This window comes from Phoca vitulina, unplaced genomic scaffold (assembly GCF_004348235.1).
Source record: "Phoca vitulina isolate PV1807 unplaced genomic scaffold, GSC_HSeal_1.0 scaffold33, whole genome shotgun sequence".
Classification (NCBI taxonomy): Eukaryota; Metazoa; Chordata; class Mammalia; order Carnivora; family Phocidae; genus Phoca; species Phoca vitulina.
The window spans coordinates 1,411,980-1,430,537 of NW_022589736.1; the positions used below are offsets into that span (position 1 = coordinate 1,411,980).

The 18,558-nt window shown below is 57.7% G+C and overlaps 2 protein-coding genes across 3 annotated transcripts in view; one reads left to right on the plus strand and one right to left on the minus strand.

The window, feature by feature from the left end:
* The window catches only part of IFT140 (intraflagellar transport 140), an 81,250-nt gene that overhangs the window by 46,148 nt on the left and 16,544 nt on the right, over positions 1–18,558 (plus strand). The window lies entirely within an intron of this gene.
* On the minus strand, positions 617–17,325 carry TMEM204 (transmembrane protein 204). The gene is made up of 3 exons (XM_032425668.1): positions 16,354–17,325; positions 12,144–12,299; positions 617–2,650 (listed from the first exon to the last, which is right to left on the minus strand). Exons 1-3 carry the CDS (start codon positions 16,631–16,633, stop codon positions 2,406–2,408), a joined length of 681 nt encoding a protein of 226 aa, XP_032281559.1. The 5' UTR covers positions 16,634–17,325; the 3' UTR covers positions 617–2,405.

Here is an 18,558-nt window from a genome sequence, read left to right on the forward strand (position 1 = left end):
AGAGAGAGAACGAGCAGGGGGAGTGGGAGAGGGAGAAGCAGGCTCCCCGCTAAGCAGGGAGCCCGATGTGGGGCTCGATCCCAGGACCCTGGAGATCACGACCTGAGCCAAAACCAAAAGTCAGAGCTCAACTGACTGCGCCGCCCAGATGCCCCTTTTCTAAAAGAAATTCTTACTCAAGGGCTGTCTACAAGCGGCCTCCTCTCCATTCCTGAGAGAATTCAGTAATTCTTCTCAAGAGCATTTGACAAATTTTAATCTCCAAAGAATAGAAAAATTATTGCAGAATGAAACTAAAATGGGAAAAAAGAGACGAAAAATTAAGTCACCTAGAATAGATGCCCCTCCCGCCCTGCCACGGAACGCCCCCTCATTGGCAGCGAAGGTTTCTGTAACACGGAAGCACCTTTCAAAATAGCACACGAGGGACGTCTGTGTGGCTCAGTCGTTAAGCATCTGCCTTCGGCTCAGGTCATGATCCCAGTATCCTGGGTTCGAGCCCCGCATCGGGCTCCCTGCTCCACGGGAAGCCTGCTTCTCCCTCTCCCACTCCCCCGCTTGTGTTCCCTTTCTCGTTATATCTCTCTCTCTGTCAAATAAATAAATAAAATCTTAAAAAAAAAATAGCACACAAGCCCTCGTCCCTTACTTATTTCTAAAATAGTGAGGCCAAACCTTGTTTGTGATGGAAGAGCCTTTTGTACACTGGCTGTGGGTGTGGACAAGAGGGCTCTTAGTTTGGGGGGATGAACCAGAGTCTAGATGGCACAATCCAGCCTTCCTCTGGTCACTTTTCATTTAAACGCAGTCACAGATTATGACCGACCACAGGGTCAACTTGAATACTTCCATGTACCCTTACATAGTCGCATATGTAACAGTGTGAAGTCATATATCTTAAATATTTCATTATTTTTTTAGGAGACTATTATTTTTAGCATGTGATTCGGGGTCGGGGGGAGTCCTTTGTGGACGGAAGCTTTGAGGGAGGAGGGTCAGATTTGAATGTTGCCTTGAGTGCTATGGTGTTGGACGTAATCTGTTATTTCTACAGTGTGTGATGAGCTTATTGTAAATGGTCAGGCCACAGACGCTTTTAGGTCATTCTCAATTGCATGGTTTTTTAAAGCACCAACCCCAATCCACTGTTTGTTCTGACTGGAGACAAACTCCACACTGATCACCACACTCTCTGGAAGGTCGGAAGCAGCAAGGCTGAACATTTCTTAGCGGGAGGCAGCCTCACGTGGAGGAGGCAGCCAGTGGGCCTGGGCCGGACCCCAGCTTTGCATGCTGCCCACGGGCCCCCGTGTCGGTTTCGTGGGAGTCACTGCCACCAGGTGGCACAGGGTCAGGCAGGGCAGGGTCCAGGAAGCGTCCAGGTGGGTGTGGGTGGCAGGCTGTCCTTACAAATGTGGTCAGGCAGTCTGGGGTTCTTGGGGGCGGCCTCGGGTTTGAACCCCTCAGATGCAGCTCTTTGATGTTTTCTGTTCCACCTGGGGAGGTGGCACTGATTCACCTCTTCCAGATTTAGGACCAGGGTTGTTTGGAATCGGTGTGGTATCATGAAGGCCATCGGTAGACCACCCAGCATCTGGCTGAAGCTAGGTTGAAGATTTTTATAGGGAAAAACATAAAGTAATCTCTATGAATTTTCTTTAAATAAATAGACGCTTTTCCCTCTTACTCTGCCATTTGTTGATCTGCTGTCCCAGGGCCAGTGTTCAGTCTGTAGGAACAGGGGCGTCAGAGTTGAACGGAAATGTGAGTAAGGGCCCACAGCTATGTTCCCACCAGGTCTTGAAAAATGTACCAAGCCTTCTCTTCCTGCCAACCCACAAAAATGACAGAAAAATAGACCAACTTCTTTTCACCCGTGTGGCAGTATGATGGATAAAACACAAGTTTTACACAGTGGTGAGAAGTTTGCATTTTATTTTAACTTAGAAAAATAATCAGGAGCAAAACAGACATTAGGAACACAATCCTGTCATAAAGCCGTAACCATCTGATTGTAAATTCTGAGTCACTCAAGGAAGACCACAGACAGTTCCAGAAAATCTTCCCGGGTATTCTGCTTTACCAAAGTAAATATGACCAAGGACCCACCGCTCAGCAGATACAGAATAAATTAATCCTAGGCCAAGATGCAGAGCAAGCTGGCTGCCACTGTCCATGCACCTCAGCCGCTGGTCTCCTCCTTGGAATGTGCTCAGAAGTGAAGCCGAGTCGTGGGTGCATCAGAAGGAGGTGGCGCAGGCAATATATAACCACGTAATATATTTATATATAATATAGTAAACATAGCTGTGTATCGTACATGTATATATAGGAAACCCTATGAATCGCCCGCACAGACAGCCCTTCAGTTTCTATACTGTTTAGTTATAAAGTCCTGAGCAGGCTCAGCACGGTGACTCCACATACTCGTTGTCCAGCCCTCGGCGAAACCGTGCAGTCAGGGAGCGGCTGATGACAATCACCCGGGGCCCAATGCAGTCCTCTCTCCTGTGAAGAATGTTCCAGATGAGCATGGCAGCTGCCAAGGTGGCCAGAAGGCAGGCACCAATGTTCAGGTAGCAAGACCAGGACAGGTTGGTATACGGGCCGATTCTGTAGAATGTCACCAGCCCAATGACCAGGACAAAACCTGTAAACGAGAGAGAAGTGTTCAGAAAGCCTTACTTGGAGCCAGGAAGAGGACTGGAAATGGGCTGTTGAGCCCCACAGAAGCTCAGCTCCCAGCTCTTCCCTGCCCCCCTCACCCCCCCACCCACCACCACCCCCCCGCTCTGTCCGTCCCAGTGGGTGGTAGCCCAATTCACATGCCACGCTTCAGTGTTGAGCTGCTTTGCGTTGGGCCTCTGTGCACTTTTACGACCTTTGGGTGGCTGTGGAGGGACGGTGTGCGTCTACTTAATCCTGGCACGGAATAATTTCGGGGGGTGCTCCACAAGAAAACAGCCTGGTCCCAGCGCACTCGTCCTTTGGTCTCCAGGGCTGGGCCATTTTCTTAGTCACCCTCCCCATGGAGGTGAACTGCTGCTCCCTGTCCCTCACCCCGAGACGAATCCAGCCTCAGCTCTGCGTGAGCTCCTCCCCGGCGCCTAGAAGCACTTCATTCATTCAAGTGAAAGTAGACACAGAAATTGTCTAAGTCTTATCTAGAAACACCTCAGATTGGTATCTAACGCAGTCCTGTTCTTAGCAGTTTTCTTGTTCTTAGTGTTCGCTTCTAGAGGAGATAGAGATTTTCTTCACAACTCCGGAGTGCCCAGCGCCCGCGTGCTCTGGGGAGGGGCAGACAGGGCTGCAGACATGGCCAGTTCTCCTGCTGTTGCCTCCCCTCACCTCTGCACCCTGCACCTGGTCCTACAGTTTCCCTCGCACCTCCACATCCCCTCCTCCTCCTTACTTCCCCTCCACAGCCTTCTCTTCTGACGGTGGACAGAGTCCTGCGCAGGCCTCACGTTGTTAGCACTTAGCACCACGGTGTCACTTCCTGTCACGGTTTGTTAGTTCTTGCAATAGGAAAGCCGGAGTTCGTGCCCAGGACCTGTCGGCTAGGATAACAGGGCACTGATGTTTGCTAGAGTTCAGGGCCGAGTCTGGGCCGGGAGCCCCACAGGGACAGAGGAGAGGCCCTGCTGTCCTGCTGCCTAGGAGGCTGGTCCAGTGCAGCCCTCCAACCCCTCCGCCAGGAGGGGCCGGACGAGGCAGATGAGGTAGGAAGGAGGCGCAGTGCTGAGTGGGAGCTGTGGCTGTCGAGGGTGAGGGGGCCGGGCAGAAGCAGAGGCGGGGCAGCCCAGGGAGCACCCCACCCTCTGCGGTGGTGACCTGGGGGGAGCTGTTTCTTGGAACCCAATGTACCTGATGAGGACAAAGTCTCTCGCAGTGGTCCGGACGGAAGCCTCCCGCCCCTCCTGGACTCGTCCCTGTCCCTGCCTTGGGCTCTGGCCAGGCCAGCCTCCTGCTGCAGTCCCTCCCCCTGCCCTGCGCTGTGACATCCGTCCGTCTGTTCATGCTGGTCCCTCCGTTCCCCACAGCCTCCCCTGCTTTCCTCAGGAAACCAGATCATGCACGACCCCTGTGGCCCCAGAGCTGAGCCACAGTGGTGCCAGCTCATGGTTCTGGAAACTGTTATAAACTAGTGTGGGGTGAGGGGTGGGGGGAGGCCTGAGCTCTCACAAGCACAAGTAGTTCGGTCTCATCATCACTGTACCGTCCAGAAAGTATGGATTAAACATTTATCCACCTCAGTCACGTGCTAAACAACAGTGGCGGTGACTAATCTCCGCATTAATTCTCTGCAGTACTTCGTGGAGCTTTTTATACCCAGAAAGCTTCTGGATACTTCCTTTCTGTTAAAAATAACTAATTCTCTTTGTCATGCACACTGACAGAAAGAAACTTCTGGCATTTCTCTCTCTCCCAGTGAAGAGCATGTCCCTTGCCCACAGTTCTGTGGTACCGAGGTTTGCATTCATGGGAAAAGGAGTGATAGTCCATTTTGTGCCATGAAAATGAAAATACTTCCTGTGTCCCCTCATATTTCTGTGTCTTTGGGCATTTTTTGTCAGCCAAGGGAGCTTGTCGTGCCTTGTTTCAACAGGACTCAGCAGGACGAGGTGGGTGGGGACATGCTGGCCGGTGCCTGAGGTCACAGAAAGGGGGCTGTGTCTGGGGGACGGGTGTTTGCTGCGAGGCCAGTGGTAGCCTTCGGGCAGGGAGCCAAGCTGAGCGGAGAGGGCACTGCCTGCAGGGCACAGCAGTGGGGACCAGCGCAGTGAGCAGGAAGTCACCGCGATGGCTTCCATGGTCCAAGTCTGTTCGCCCTTTGCCAAGCATCCTTTGGAGTTGCACTGGTTACAGGAACGTTTAAAAATCTGATATGCAGCCTGAGCCCCAGTTCTGTGACATCATTCATTGTGGGGGTGTGTGCAGGGGTGAACAGCCTCGCCCCAGCCCCACAGCTAACTGGGGTTGGCTGACCGCACTGATGAGTAGAGACAGGGCACCGTGAAGTCCATTATGAGACCTTTCTGTGAAGACCGGGGCAGAGCTGGTCCGGAGCTGGAAGGAGCCAGGCGCCCTTGCCTGCCACAGCCAGAAAGGACCAGGCCCCTGTGTTGCTCAGGTGCAGGGCACTGTGGGCTGTGTGCCTTTGCCTGGCCTCAGATCTCTGCCCCCGTCTCCGTCTCGGTTAACGGTGTGGCCACACCAGCCCCTGTCCACTCCTCCAGGATGCCGAGTTCCATCCTCTCCCGGCCTTTGCTGGTGCTGCTAGCCCTGTGCTTGACCAGCCCTGGGGAGGGGGCTGCCGGCAGCACTCAGCCTGGAGGTCCAGTCACAAGTCGGCCCATCGCAGCTCGGGCTTGGCCCGTCCCCTGCTGGCGACCCTGTGGCTGGAGGGCGCCCCCCCACCCCCGCTCCAGCTCTGCCTCCCAAAGGGTCGTCCAGGAATCACCTAGTGAATTATCTGAGACAAACCCAGATAGATCCCATGGTGCGGAATTGAATGCAGTGTGGGCCTCTGGGGAAGCTTTATAGTGACCAAGCCCATCGGGGACAGGGCCCGTTCGCCATGATTGTGTCGCTCGGGGTTGGAGCCGCGGCAGGACGTACTGGTCCCCAGGCTGTTCGCTAGTTTCCATGCGCGTGGGCTCAGCACAGCTGTTCGCACTGCACAGAGGGCTTGTAGTGTGTGCATGGCGGAGGCATGCTTGACTCATCCTGGGGGAGCTGGTGTTCTTCTTAGAGTGGGGAAGATGAAATTTACCCGCACAGCGTGGTGCTCCAGGTCACAGAGTCACCAGGTCCAGTGTGGTGAGGGTGGGCCAGGGAGTCCTGGACAGGCCCGCCCAGACCCTGCCAGAGAGTGGTGTTGGCTGGGCCTTTGACACCAGGAGATCCCATTGTAGGGACACTCTGAACTCCAGGCAGTGAAAATGTTCACTCATGGGACCAGTCAACAAAGCGCATGGGCAGAGTAGCTGCTGGCTTCCAGAGCGCCACGCAGCACCGCCATGCCGGGGCCTGGCCACAGGGCAAGACGTGGGACCCTGTCCTGTGTCTGTATTGGCCAGTACCACGGGGTTACTTGTTTTCTTAAGGTCAGTATCATATAATGGTATATTGTTGAGCATAGGGTAGGCTATTATTTTGTTGCTGTCTTTGTGTATTACGTCCTCCCTCATGTTTGGCTCTGTTGCCCACAATGTGCACAAACTCAGAGCGTGGAGCTACCTTGATGTTGAGAGTAAGGTTTTTCATATTACAGATGGAAGAACAGGCGGGGGTGGGTAGATTGATTAGAGAATATGAACTCACAGGTGCACAAACAAGGTGAGCACAACTACCCACATCCCGCAAGGTGATGGATCAGTGTCAATGCAGAGCCTGACAGACGGAGTTTTAGAGAGTCTGTCCATCTGGAGCACTACTGACCGCCCAACAGTAAGCGGCCCCGGGCAGGTTTCCAGCACTGTCCACGGTGCGTCTCACCTCTCTGGCCTGCTCTTCACAGGCTGCACCTCACTTGGCTCTTTTTTCCAGAAGTGGAAAAGAATGTCTAGTTCTATATCCTTGTGTGAAAAAAGGTTTAAAGAATTCACATTTATGTGACTTACTCTGTGTAAAGACCCATGTTAGCTTTTGCTTTGTTTCAGTTCAACTTAGAACACATATAGTCAGAGAAAGGGCTTGACTCCCCAACATTAAAAAAAACGAATTTAGGAAAAGCCTCTCCTGATCAGGAAGATACCGGGAACCTACTACAACAACGGCGCAAGGACAGGTGGACCCCGCCCGGGCCACTGGGGGTGGCACGAACTGCACAGACAAGTGGCACATGGGGATCTCCTGTGTGTGCATGTCAGCAGTGAAAAGCCGCGGGGACATGGACAGGCACGTGGCCTCGCTGGCCACCTCCAGCCTCCGCCTGGGCCCTGGGTAACTGCCATTACATAGACATTCTTCTGAAATCTAACTTGCTGTTTGCTTCATGAAATTCTCCTGCTGGGGGGGAGAGGAGGGGTGTGGGAAGTAGACCCGGGCCAGGCTGGCCTTATTAAATATTAACTCATGGGACCAGTCGACAAAGCGACTGGATGTGCCAGAGACTTGGGCTTCCCCATCTCTGGCACATCCTGGTGTGGAGACCCCCTCAGAATTGTCCCAGAGACTTTTTTCCCAAGACTTCCCAGTGATGTTCATGTTTGTCCAGAAACAAATGCAAGGGGAGACTTTGAGCAAACACCCTGAATTCTGCATGTGGAGTCAATTCCATCCTCATGAATTTCTGTTTCCAAAGCAAACAGCCCCTTCCTGTGAGCTGGCCACGCGGGCTCTATGAATCACAGCTCAGCCTGCAGAGCGTCCCTTTCCTCTCGCTTCCTTCCTGCCTGCTTCCGAGGGCTCCAGTGCCTGTCACAGGGCCTTCCTGTTGGGGTGACGGTCAAGCACACGCAGGTGGTATAAGGAGAGACCGTGGGGCTGAACCCTGAACCTTCACACAGCACACCTGCTTCACGTTGCGCCTGTGACAGCTTCCAGAGAGAGTATTCACAGAGCAAACTCGCTCGTGGCCTGTGTCAGGGCACGGCCGTGGTTGGGATGTCCCAGCATCTGTGAGCCGCAAGTGATGGGATCCACGTGTTCCTCCCCAGTGGGAGGGATTCTGGGAAAGGAAAAGCCAAACGTACAGTGGACCTGGTCATGTTTCCACAGAACTGAAGCTCCCAAATGATGCCTGACATGCTGTCACTCTAAGCAGCACAGAGGACATGGAAGTGAAGGGAAAACACAGGGTACGTTTGGGGTGCAGACCGGCGCCAGGGAAGCAGAAAAGACAGAAAAGCCAAAGACAGAAAAGCACGTTGTCCAGACCAAGCGAGCACCACCCTATTGTGAAAGACAGAAAGTTGTATATTCCTATGAGAAGAACAGCAGAATCCCCACCGGCTCACGAGATGCCAAGACAGCTGCCGCTTATCAACCCGACTGCCCCGCGAAGGTCCAACGACATGAGCATTCTCAGGGGCACAGAGTACTTAGTGTGTTTTAAGTTTTGCCATCATAAGAAAAAATATTAGGATTTCCAGAAGCCAGAGACGAGGAGCCCAGGAGCTTCTGCGGTGATTCTGCTCCCACGGTAGTCCCGCTAGAGCTTGGGAGGCTTTGTGTCAGGAGGAGGGCCGGGCCGGGAGCGGGCTAGTGAGGGAGGGCTGGCATCCACCAGCTGCAGGACATGTGTGGTGCAGGGACAGCACTCTGAGGGGCCAAGTGCCAGAGCTGCACACCTGTGAGTTCACTGGCTTGGGAGCATGGCGTGAGCTCAGTCGGGCCTGCTGGTCAGCCTCCCCAAAGGAGGTGAGGAGTCGTTGGGTAGGGTTCCCGAGGAGAGCCCGGTACCATCTCAGAGGCACTCAGAACACAGCAGAGAGCGGAGGCCTCTGCAAGTCGGCTGTATGTTTGTACTTGAACTAGACCTGTTTGTGATGGCAATCGCGCTTTAAGAAGAACCGTAAGTCTGAGCAAGCTGCAGGGTCACTCAGATGATTGACAAGGAGCCTGGACTAACGTTCTGCACACATGGGGGTCGGCCAGCAACAGAGCCTGGAATAACCATGAGATTGTCCCCCCAAAAAATGTTCGCCTGGGACCCAGTTTGGTCAGTCAGTCCTGCACAGCCAACAGCCAGGGCCCAGGGCCATAAGCACCTGAAGAGCCACAGGACGGTCACACTTAAGAAATTTTGGAGACACCCGCTGGGGCGGTCCTCAGGCCTGCCGGCAGGGCTCCGGCACGAACTCCAGGTGCAGTGGGGAGTGCTCGGCTCTGAGCAAAGAGCGGTGTGGCATCCCCAGCAGGCCCACAGGGGGAAGTCAGGGTGGTCACAGCAGCAGGCATGATGGAGCCGCCACCGGCCAGTTGGCCCCAGCTCTCTGGCTGCACAGGAGCTAGGGATGAGGTGGCTCATCCAGGGCCTCGGAACCTGATGCAGCACCTAGATGTCCCAGGACTGCATAGGAGCCTCACCCCGAGGTGCCCGCCAGGCACGCTGCCTGCCGAATCGGCCCTCGGCGGTCTGCTCTGCCCCAGGCGTCGCTCGGGTGTGTGACGCAGGGTCCGACGCATCTGCAGTAATCAGGCCAGGATGACCGTGCGCCTTTGTTCACACAGCAGTGAGACCAGACTCGGACGAGCAGAAGTCGGCCAAAGCAAGAGAGTAAAGGACAGAGGACGGGTCTGCAGAGCCAGCCTCCAGGAACCCGTATGGGAACGTGGCTGTGGAAGGGGGCTGCTCGCACTCGGGTGGGGGTCGGCCCAGTGGCCACCGCATGGGCAGGTCCTCATTGCACCCCCGCAGCCCCGATGGGAGCTGTCGCCACAGGGAAAACGGGGGTTGCATGCAGATGTTCCGCTTGTAGAGGTGGAGTAAGGGACAGAAAGTAATCTTTTCAACTTCAAGGTAAATTAAAATTACACTTGGAAGCTTCTGCAAGGAAGCTGGAAACTGCTGGGTGTGACTTTGTGAACAGAATGCAGCAGGTGGAATGGCTGGCGGGACCTGTTTGAGGACAGCAGCTTCGGGGCCCTGCACGTCCCTACGACAGGGTCCCTCAGAGGAGCAAGTATGAGGAGCAGGGCCCGGTGCCCGGATGGGAAGAGTGGCAGGCAGGCAGGGAGTCGCCATCCTTGCTGGGTTCCAGCCTGCCCGGCCTCCCCGCCTCCCCATGAATTCGTCAGCACCTTCTCTCCCCGCTGCCCACCCTCTGGCCCCAGCACTGGGGACTGAAGGTTTGCTTGCATAACAGGTACCAGCAGGCATTTCCCCTCCTGGGACAGGATATCCCGGCGCCCTTCAGTCTCTCTCCCTGACTGTTTAAAGCAGACCGGAGCACAGGAAAAAACCTAACTCTAAAATTAGCAGTGTGGTGGAAGAAAGACACATGGCTGCATTCTGTACTGTTTGTCAATGAAACAAGTCTAAACAGGGCCAAGTGCATTTCCTTTTTGGGCAAAACAGACCTGCGGGAGTGATGGTGGGACGCCTCCAGGAGAAGCCTCCTGGAGAAGCCTGCAGAGCCGGTGCTCCTGGCTTTTCCCGTCAGCCTGTACCGGTCTGATGGTGTGTGAGCAGAGGCTGCCCCGGTCTGGGGACAGCCAGGAGAGAGCACCCCCGCCCCACAGCCAGGACAGGCCCCAGGACGCCCCAGGGCTGCCGCCAGACAGCTCCCGTTTCCTTCACAGGGCTCCCCTATCTCCACTTGCTCGAAAATATGTGATTTGGAAGCAACACTGTCTTGTTCTGAAATGAGGGTTCGCAGGAAGTAAGATGTCCGTTTGACACCAAACCCACAGTCTCTCTCCCAATAATTCTAAATTAAAAATGCCGTGGTCCGTTTATTCTGCTGCAAGGAGTTATTTTCAGAATCAAGAGCTGTTCCTTTCATTTCTTCAATGCCTGAATATCTGAATATCTGTTCCTAATCTTCCACTTCCTTCTGGAGGGGATAGAGTTTCAGATAAGCCCATGCGATAGAAGTGGGCAGCCTCAGTGAGGCTGAGGACCCCATTTCTGCCTTATGGCCCTAAGGTCAGCGGAGGGCAGAGGAGTGATTTTCTGAACGGTCACTGTCCTCTGGGATGTGCGTGTTTTTACCCACCTCCCTGGATAAGGGAAGGAGGCCGAGGTGGTCAGAGACCCCGTCTCACCCACATCTCCTTCCTTCTCAAGACCGGCCCTGTGGGGGCAGACGGACGCGCCAGCCCCAGTTCCCGCGGATTGCAGGTGACAGAGCCAAGGCGCCTGTCCAGCTCCCTCGGCCCCACAGCTGCTCTTTCCTGCAAACCGTCTGGTCGGCCCTAGGTGCTCCCAGGCCCCACGGACGACCCGGCTGTGGGGAAGTGACTGGCCCAGGACCACCCGCCTTCTATTAAAAGGCACAGGAAGGCCTGTTTCCAATTCCTGATTCCCACCCGGCTCACTTTCCAGCATGTGAATTCCTGCCAGTCTGTCAGCCTCATTCTCCAGAAAGATAAGGGCCGGGGGCCATTATTCCCGGAATGATTCACTTCAGACTTCCTGCGGTTTCTCTTCCTGGGTCTGCTGGAACTGTACCTTCAGTGTTGGGGCATGCTGCCATTCCCCAGCAGTGGGAGAGGCAGGTGGGTCGGCTGATCACATCCCCACACCCCAGCCCACGTCATCCCCGCACAGGACCTCCACTCACACGCTCGCTAGTAGTCAGCAGAAAACCCGAACGTCCCCAGGTGAGCCGGCAGGAAGGAGGCATCAGGGAGGGGAAACCAGCAGAGAAGACCCCCCGGGGTCATGTGAATAGCTTCTGTGGCTTCCATGGCCACTTGTGCACAACTTCCCGAAACAATCCTATCTCTCATTTACGCCGCCGCTGCCACCATTCTCAACCTTCCGAGACCATGGGTGTGCTCGCGCCCTTTCTCAGTTCACGCTACAGCCGCCCCCAAGTTCTGGCCGGTGTGGCCTCCCACCCCCGCTCCTGTGGCGGCATGGGCTGTTGGGTGTGGGAGCCAGGACAGGCCGGTGCGCTCAGGAGCTAACGTGTCCTCCATGCTTTGTGCTGCTTATGAGGAAGGGCCTGCCGCTGACCCCGGCCGGGTCCCAGGAGGCTGCATTGGTCAAGGAGCGTGCAGATGAGCTTGGCTGGACCCTCGTGCTCGCCCTGACCTCCCCGTTCACACAGCGTTAGTGGGGAAGGTGAGGCGGCGGAGGTGCGGGCTCAGGTGGGGGCTCTCCCCCTGCCCGTGGCAGGCTGCTGCACCATCACTGGAGGGGCTTGACCCCAGGCCACCAGCCACATCGGCTGCAGACAGGCAAAGACATAGCAGATGCCGCAGACTTAGGAAAGCAAGCACGTGAGCCTAGAGCACCAGCACGCGGAGCACCCTGTCTTACAGCAGGAGAGGGCGGGAGCCCAGGTGCTCGCTGCAGCCTCAGCGCCCCCACCTGTGGTTCTGTCTCACTTCTGCCCATGGTGAAAGGTGGGAGGGTGACCCACGGGAGTCGCGGTGACATTAGAAGACCGCAGCGGGCCTGCCAGCCCCACGCGACCAAGTGTGCGGCCGCCCTGCCTGCCCGGGGCCCCGGGGGTACTCACTTGCCAGCTGGAATGCGGCAGCCATGGCCTCCTCCCAGCACTGCGAATCAGGAGACAGCAGGGGCAGGCCTGCCAGCCCCAGGACGAAGGTGAGCTGTCCCGCAGCGAGCGCTGCCGTGGCCACCAGGTTGCAGGCGCGCATCATGTCGAACTGCACTGTGGGAACGACAGGGGACAAGACAGGTGGTTAGCTCGGGCAGCTCCTGCCTCCATCTGCGCCCGGGGCCTCACCAACCTGCCCTCCCTGCCCTGTGCTCTCCACTCCCCCGGGTGGGGGGGGTTCGCAGTGCTGGCGCGAGAGGCCCGTGGACAGACACAGCTTCCCCGTGTGCTGGGCGGCAGGGCGCCAGCCTGCAGGAGCGTGCCCGCCGTGACACCTGGCCCCAGCCTGCTGCTGTGTCTGCGCCCCGGTGTCTGTGACTGTTGCCCCTCGTAATTAGCACCTGAGGAGCCCGGAGTGAACCATCGTGTCGCACCACTCCCCGCCCCAGGCCTGGCTCCTCCTGCCCGTCGGGAGTCAAGCACCTTCCTCCTCCCTGTTGTCTTTCACAGGCTCAGGGCTCTTGCCCTTTGCAGATCCCAGGCCTTTCCCTGAGGCCAGCGGCGCAGACACGAGCAGGGCCGAACAGCAGAGGCCTGGCTGCTGGGAAGTCAGGGTGGCCCTGAGGGCAGATCGGGGCCGTTGGAGGATGACAGTCCCCACCTGCCCAACTTCTTCATCGCGCCGAACTGGCGGCTGCTTTTGCCCTATCTGGCTGTGTAGATGAGCCGTGTGGACAGTGAGCGTGGTTGGGGCTATGCTCTCTCACCGGCTTTTCTCCCCAATACCACTCTTGCCCAGCGGGCTTCACTCCCACGGGCTGAGAGCTCATACTGTGCTCTTGAGAGTAGCTGCAGATCGTCCCTGCCATTGATAGAAACCCTGACACTCGTCTGATTCAGTAAACGCCTGGGGTGCCAGAGGCCAGGCCTGGCGAGTGTGGGGCTCCTGGCGCTGGGGTGGCAGCGGGGCCTGGCTGGGGAAGGCGCCAGCACCCACATTTCCTTACCTGCCCCGCTTGAGTGGCTGCTCAGGCTGAGAGCCAGGCTTCAGGCCAATTTGCCAGAAACTTCCTGGCTGCCCAGGCAGTCTTCGTGGTGGAACCCAAGGTGCAGCCAGCCTGACCAGTGGCCGCACGTGCATGCAGGACACCAAACTGGTCCTGCTGTCAGGACGGATCAGGCTCCAGGCAGGTCCTTCCCGTGCGCTGAAGACTGGCCGACCTGCCTTCTTGTGGAGGCCCTGCTCTTCATATGCTCTTTGTGGGGTCTTCACACCCCACGTTCTTTGCAGTTAGTTTTACCAATATGTGACCACACAGAGGTTCTTGTAGCCTCAAAGGTGGTCGGATATGGGAGATAGGTGTGACCTCAGAGACGAGGGGCGGTAAACATGGTGGGCGCTCGGGTTCAGGGCCGGCCCAGGGAAGTGCAAGGTTCCCCAGCGCAGCCTCGCAGGCCAGGCAAGGAAAGTCTCGCACACAGGGCACACTCGCACAGAGGGGAGTGGCCTGCCCTCCCACTCCCTCCGCCCAGCTCTCTGTCCTTCCTGGTGCACAGCTGAAGCCACACACCCTGGCTACCAACAGCCCCCTGTGGCATCCTCACCCCATCAGCCTCCAGCCCCATGAATGTGAAGATGTGGGAGGGTGAAGGATAAAGCAGTGACAGCCCACAGACCCACCACCTGCCTGAGAAGACTGCCCTGTGGGCCACGATCCCTCTGCCAGCCACCTGGAGGGGACCTGCAACGGGGGAGGGGGTGCACGTTTGACAGGCTGTGATCACCATGCATGTAGCCTGGGCAGCGGCAGCCCACAGGAATGTGGCACGAGGGTCTGTGGCCGGGCAGGCCCAGTGCCCTTTGTCTGCCTCGGTGGTCAGAGAGCAGTGACCCCCTCTGGGCCAGGTGCTCAAGGTTTAACTGCATGTTTACTCACCTCTTACTTGTTTTAGAAAAGGAGGTTAGGGCACCTAACAGAATGTCTGGAATTTGGAAAGATGAGAAACGCCCAGAGAGCAAGTCTGACCGGGACTGGGTTGGGAGTTCTCCTCGGGCCAGAGGAGGATCTCACGTCTGCCGAATCCCCACGGCGCCTCACAGCAAGGAAAGCCTCCTGAGCAGGGATAACTGTCACGATCGCCGCATGCAGCCCAGTGAGGCGGGCAGGAAGAGCCCCCCAGTCCTGGAGGACAGAACCCCGCGTGTCACTCAGGACCCCTGCAGCAGAGTCCCCTGACGCAGTGCAGAACGTCAGGTGGTGCTCCGTGAGCACGGAGTGGCTCGGACTCTGGGCTCTGCAGGGCGTTGCCAGGACCCTGAGAGCAGAGCAGACAAGCATGACCCCCATCCCTGGGCTGCCCCCCCCCACCTGCCACAACATCTGGAGACTCTAGGACAGCCTGACTCTCGCACCTGAGATGGGGAGCTTGGGATGGATCGAGTCAGGCCTGTGGCCACACACTGGCCTGTAACGGATCGAGATGACTGCGGAGCATGCGGGGTGGAGGGGTGTTCAGCGCTGAGCCAGCATGAATTTGAGCAGGGCACCACCCGCTCCCTCCTCCCCCATCCCTACACCAGCGGAGTGGTGGCACAGAGGGCCGGGGTTTTCCCTGGGAGCTGGTCTGACGTGAGGCGGCAGGTGCTGGGGCCCCCGCGCAGATTAGCCCGGCACACTGCGTCCTGCAGCTCGTGCACACGGACCAGGCGAGAAGTGGGTCAGCAGCTCAGTCTCCCGCACGAGAACCTTCCACGCTGTTTCCCTCGCTTGGGGCAAATACTGACGCCCAGAGGTTACGGCTCAGCTGCCATGGATGCGTTACCAGTGGTGAGGATGTTGTAGAAGTCGTACAAGGAGCTTGTCAAATCGTGGGAGGGACCACAGGCGGGTGGCCAGGTGGGAAGGGGGTCTGGAGACAAGCACATCCCCACCCTGTGTACCCTCCTGGCCTTGGCAAGGGTCAGAGGGTATGGGCGCCCAGGGAGGGCCCCTGCTTGACATTGAGGCCTGGGCTGGGGGTGCTCTGTGGGTCAGGGCGGCGCAGAGCCCACACTAGAGCCTCAGGGTCGATGGCTTGCATGACTCCTCAGGACAGTCCCAGGACCCAGCAAGTCCCCTGGGACCCAAGGTCAGCTGTGCTGAGTTTTGAGTTTGTGGAAAAGTTTGAAAGCCCTGCTTGCCAGACACAGTCCGTCCCCAACAGAAGACCCCCAGGCTACACGGCAAGGGGCTCTGAGTGGACAGACTGGGGTTGCCTCCCCCCAGGGACTGTAGCCGAGCACATGTCTCCTGCAGCCTCCATCTCTTCGTGGAATTGGACGCCACCCCCACCCCGGCTCCCTCGTGGGTCAGGGCTCCAAGCACGTGGCAGGTGGGGACATTCCCACCCCGAGCACAGAGCTCGCCTGTGCTGCTTGAGGACCTTGTGGACACCCTCTGAGAGCAGTTAGCAAAAGCCCTGCCAAAGCCTCACATTCTCGAAAGGATGAGCTCTGTCACCTGCCCATCTGTGAGTTAGACTCTCGTCAACAGCTTCAAAGAGGCAGCTCAGGGAGACCTCTGCCTGTCAGCTGCTGTGACCGCGTCGATGACACGTTCGGTGACAAATGTCTCACTGTGAGCCTTCCCACCCGCACACTCAAACCTGACCCCACGGTCAAAGTCCACTTCCCACCTTCCAGAGCAGTCAACAGACCCAGCCACCAGCGACCAGCCAGGGCCAGGACAAGACCGCGATGGGCTCTGCTCTCAAGAGCTGCTGCCCTGAGCCCCTTCACTGCCCCCGTGGCTGGTCTCCTCCCGGAAGTCCTGCCTTGATGACCCTGACAACTGTGGAGTGACGTCGGAACTCAGCCACGTGTTTTTAAGCTTCTTGTTTATTTTACTAACGAGGTGTATTTTCCAAGAAAAGCAGATCTTCCTTGATCTGGTTAGTGGGTCTGCCCTTTCCCTGTGTGTGGAGGCAGAGAAAAGCCCAACACCCGCACGGGAAGAATTCCATCCTAAAGGAGCCGGGGCAGGTCTGGGCGCCACCGGGAGGGTGGGCACAGAGCTTGGGGCTCGCCTGGGTTGCCAGTCACCAAACACGCGCCCCATGTCCACCTCATGCCATCAGAGCTCGCGGGCCCTGACCGCCCTAAAGGAGGCATAAAGATAAGCAGACTTACGTTTGACGGTGCCTCGAGCCTCCTGGAAGCCTGCCGCCTCAGAGCCCCAGCCCAGAGCTTCACAGTCCCGAGCGTCCGCCTGCCCTGGCCGGGCCCCGGGGCTCGGCCCTCCCCGGGCCCTGTCCACCAGCCAGCAGGACTTCCACAGCCCCACGCTCCGCTTGCGCCCATCCTCCAGCGTCTGGTACACCCAGTTGGGGGTGAAGGCCGCCACGTTGTTGAGGACAAGAGAGACCAGGGCCACCAGCGCTGCTGTGGCCACCAGTTTCTGGACAGTCATCGCCGACTGCCGGTGCTGTCCCTTGTCGTGGAGAAAGTCCCAGTCCCGGTCAGCTGCTGTGGCCAGGGAGAGCTGAGACCAGCTAGGGGCTGCTAGAGGACATCACCGCTCATTCTCAGTGGCATCGGGAAGGCCCATGTGACAGGTGCAGGTGAGCTCACCTCAGGCCCTCCCTACCCTCCCTCCTGCACCTGGAGCAGGGCCAGGCCTGAGCTGCAGCCAGCCTCTCGGCCCATCCCGGGGAATAAGCCGGGGCACCAGCGAGAGTCCAGAGTCGTGCGTGCGCCGTCTTCTTGGGAAGCAAGGCCTCTCCTTCCCACAAGAAACGGGAGAGGTGGGCTGCAACGTGGGGGTCTGTCTCACCTCACTGCTTAGAACCAGCGCCACAGAGCAAAACCAGCCACCAGGCTCTGAGCAGGGCCGGGGGGAGCTGTGCCGGGAGCGGTTCAGCCTCTCACTGCGGGAGCCCCTGCCCTGTGCCTCTGCCACGAAACAGCCAGTCCTGGAAAGCAGCGAGCCTGCTGCAGGGAGGTGCATGTGCGTGTGTGTCTGTGTGTGCGCGCGCGTGTGCAGCCCCCCCTCCGCAGAGAGGAAATGGTTGTTTTTGAGGCTGTTTTTTGTGAGCTGGATGGAGGGCGTAGCCAACTGCAACAAATAGCGGCCAAGCCACGGCAGCCAGACGCTAACAGGATGTGTTTCCTGATAGGAAAGCAGGGAGGCCTTCTCAAGTCCTGCTCCAGGACCCTCCTCCCCTGCCCTCCCCACCTTCCTTTCCCAAGGGCAAGGCCTGGGGTGCTAGCCCACAGCAGACCCGTGGTCCCACCTGTGTGTCTTGGATCCCGCCAGCCTGGTGCTCAGGTACCACAGAACAGCCCCAGAGGCAGACAGTGGCCACGGAGCATGTTCCTGCCCTGGGCCCGGGGCCTGGGTGGGCAGGATGCTGGTGGCCGGTCACCCACAGCCATCCGCTGGTTCCCCCAGCACGTAGGCGCCCCGGGGCCTGCCCTTGTCACGGGTTCACAGGCAGTAGACAAAGTGGCCGGGCCTGGTGGAGAGGCCCCCACTTGCCACCCAGATGGGGTGGGTCAGGGGCCCACACCCGCAGAACCACCAGGCTGGAGCATCATCCTGGATGGAGGTACAAGAAGGTGAGATCCTGGACACGCAGTACAGGTCCCCCAGCGAGGCTTAAGGGTGGAGGGAATGTGATCTGTGGCCCAGCGTGTGTCTGTGCTAGCTGTGCATCCCAATGGGGGAGCTCAATCCCTTCTGCACGTACAGACACACGGGAGAGGCGGGGCCGCCCCCCAAGACGCCACGCCCATCTGGGGCCCCGAAGTGGCTGTGCACAGAGAGAAAGGCACCCGCACACCCCATTACTAGCACGTGCACCCTGGACGTTGTGCAGTCAGACCCCTCAGGCCCCGAGCTGCCCACTCATCGCCAGGTGCCCTCGCCACAGGGGAGGAGGCTGGGGTTGGGGTGCAGGGAGGCCACACACCTGCCGGGGACACAGAGGTGGTGAGATGAGTCCAGCATGGTGGGACTGGCCTGGTCCCCTCGGCTTGCCTGCACCCCACTCACCTCCCGCTTCTGGAGCTCCAGAGAGTTCCTGTGAGTCTAGAGCCCCAGCCCCCATTATTTTGTGGGTTTTCTTTTTTGTTTTGGGGGCTTTTTTTTTTTTAGTTTTACAATTCATTTAATGGCAGCTGGTAATCAAATTACCAATGGTTATCTTCAAAAGTTATTAACACTTGCTGTGCTGTCATTTCTCAAGGATGATCAGATATCTAGAGTCACAGACATTTCCCACATAAGATGCATCAGAGGGGCGTCTGGGTGGCTCAGTGGGTTGAGCGTCCAACTCTTGGTTTCTGCTCAGGCCGTGATCATGCGGTCGTGAGATCGAGCCCCGCGTGGGGCTC

What these genes read in the sequence shown, in the direction of transcription:
- TMEM204 (XM_032425668.1), bottom strand. Translation starts at nt 16,633, where the DNA reads ATGACTGTCCAGAAACTGGTGGCCACAGCAGCGCTGGTGGCCCTGGTC. An exon ending in GGCTCGAGGCACCGTCAAAC is followed by an intron (nt 12,300 to 16,353) that starts GTAAGTCTGCTT and finishes TCGTTCCCACAG; the next exon opens with TGCAGTTCGACATGATGCGC. An exon ending in TGCCGCATTCCAGCTGGCAA is followed by an intron (nt 2,651 to 12,143) that starts GTGAGTACCCCC and finishes TCTCGTTTACAG; the next exon opens with GTTTTGTCCTGGTCATTGGG.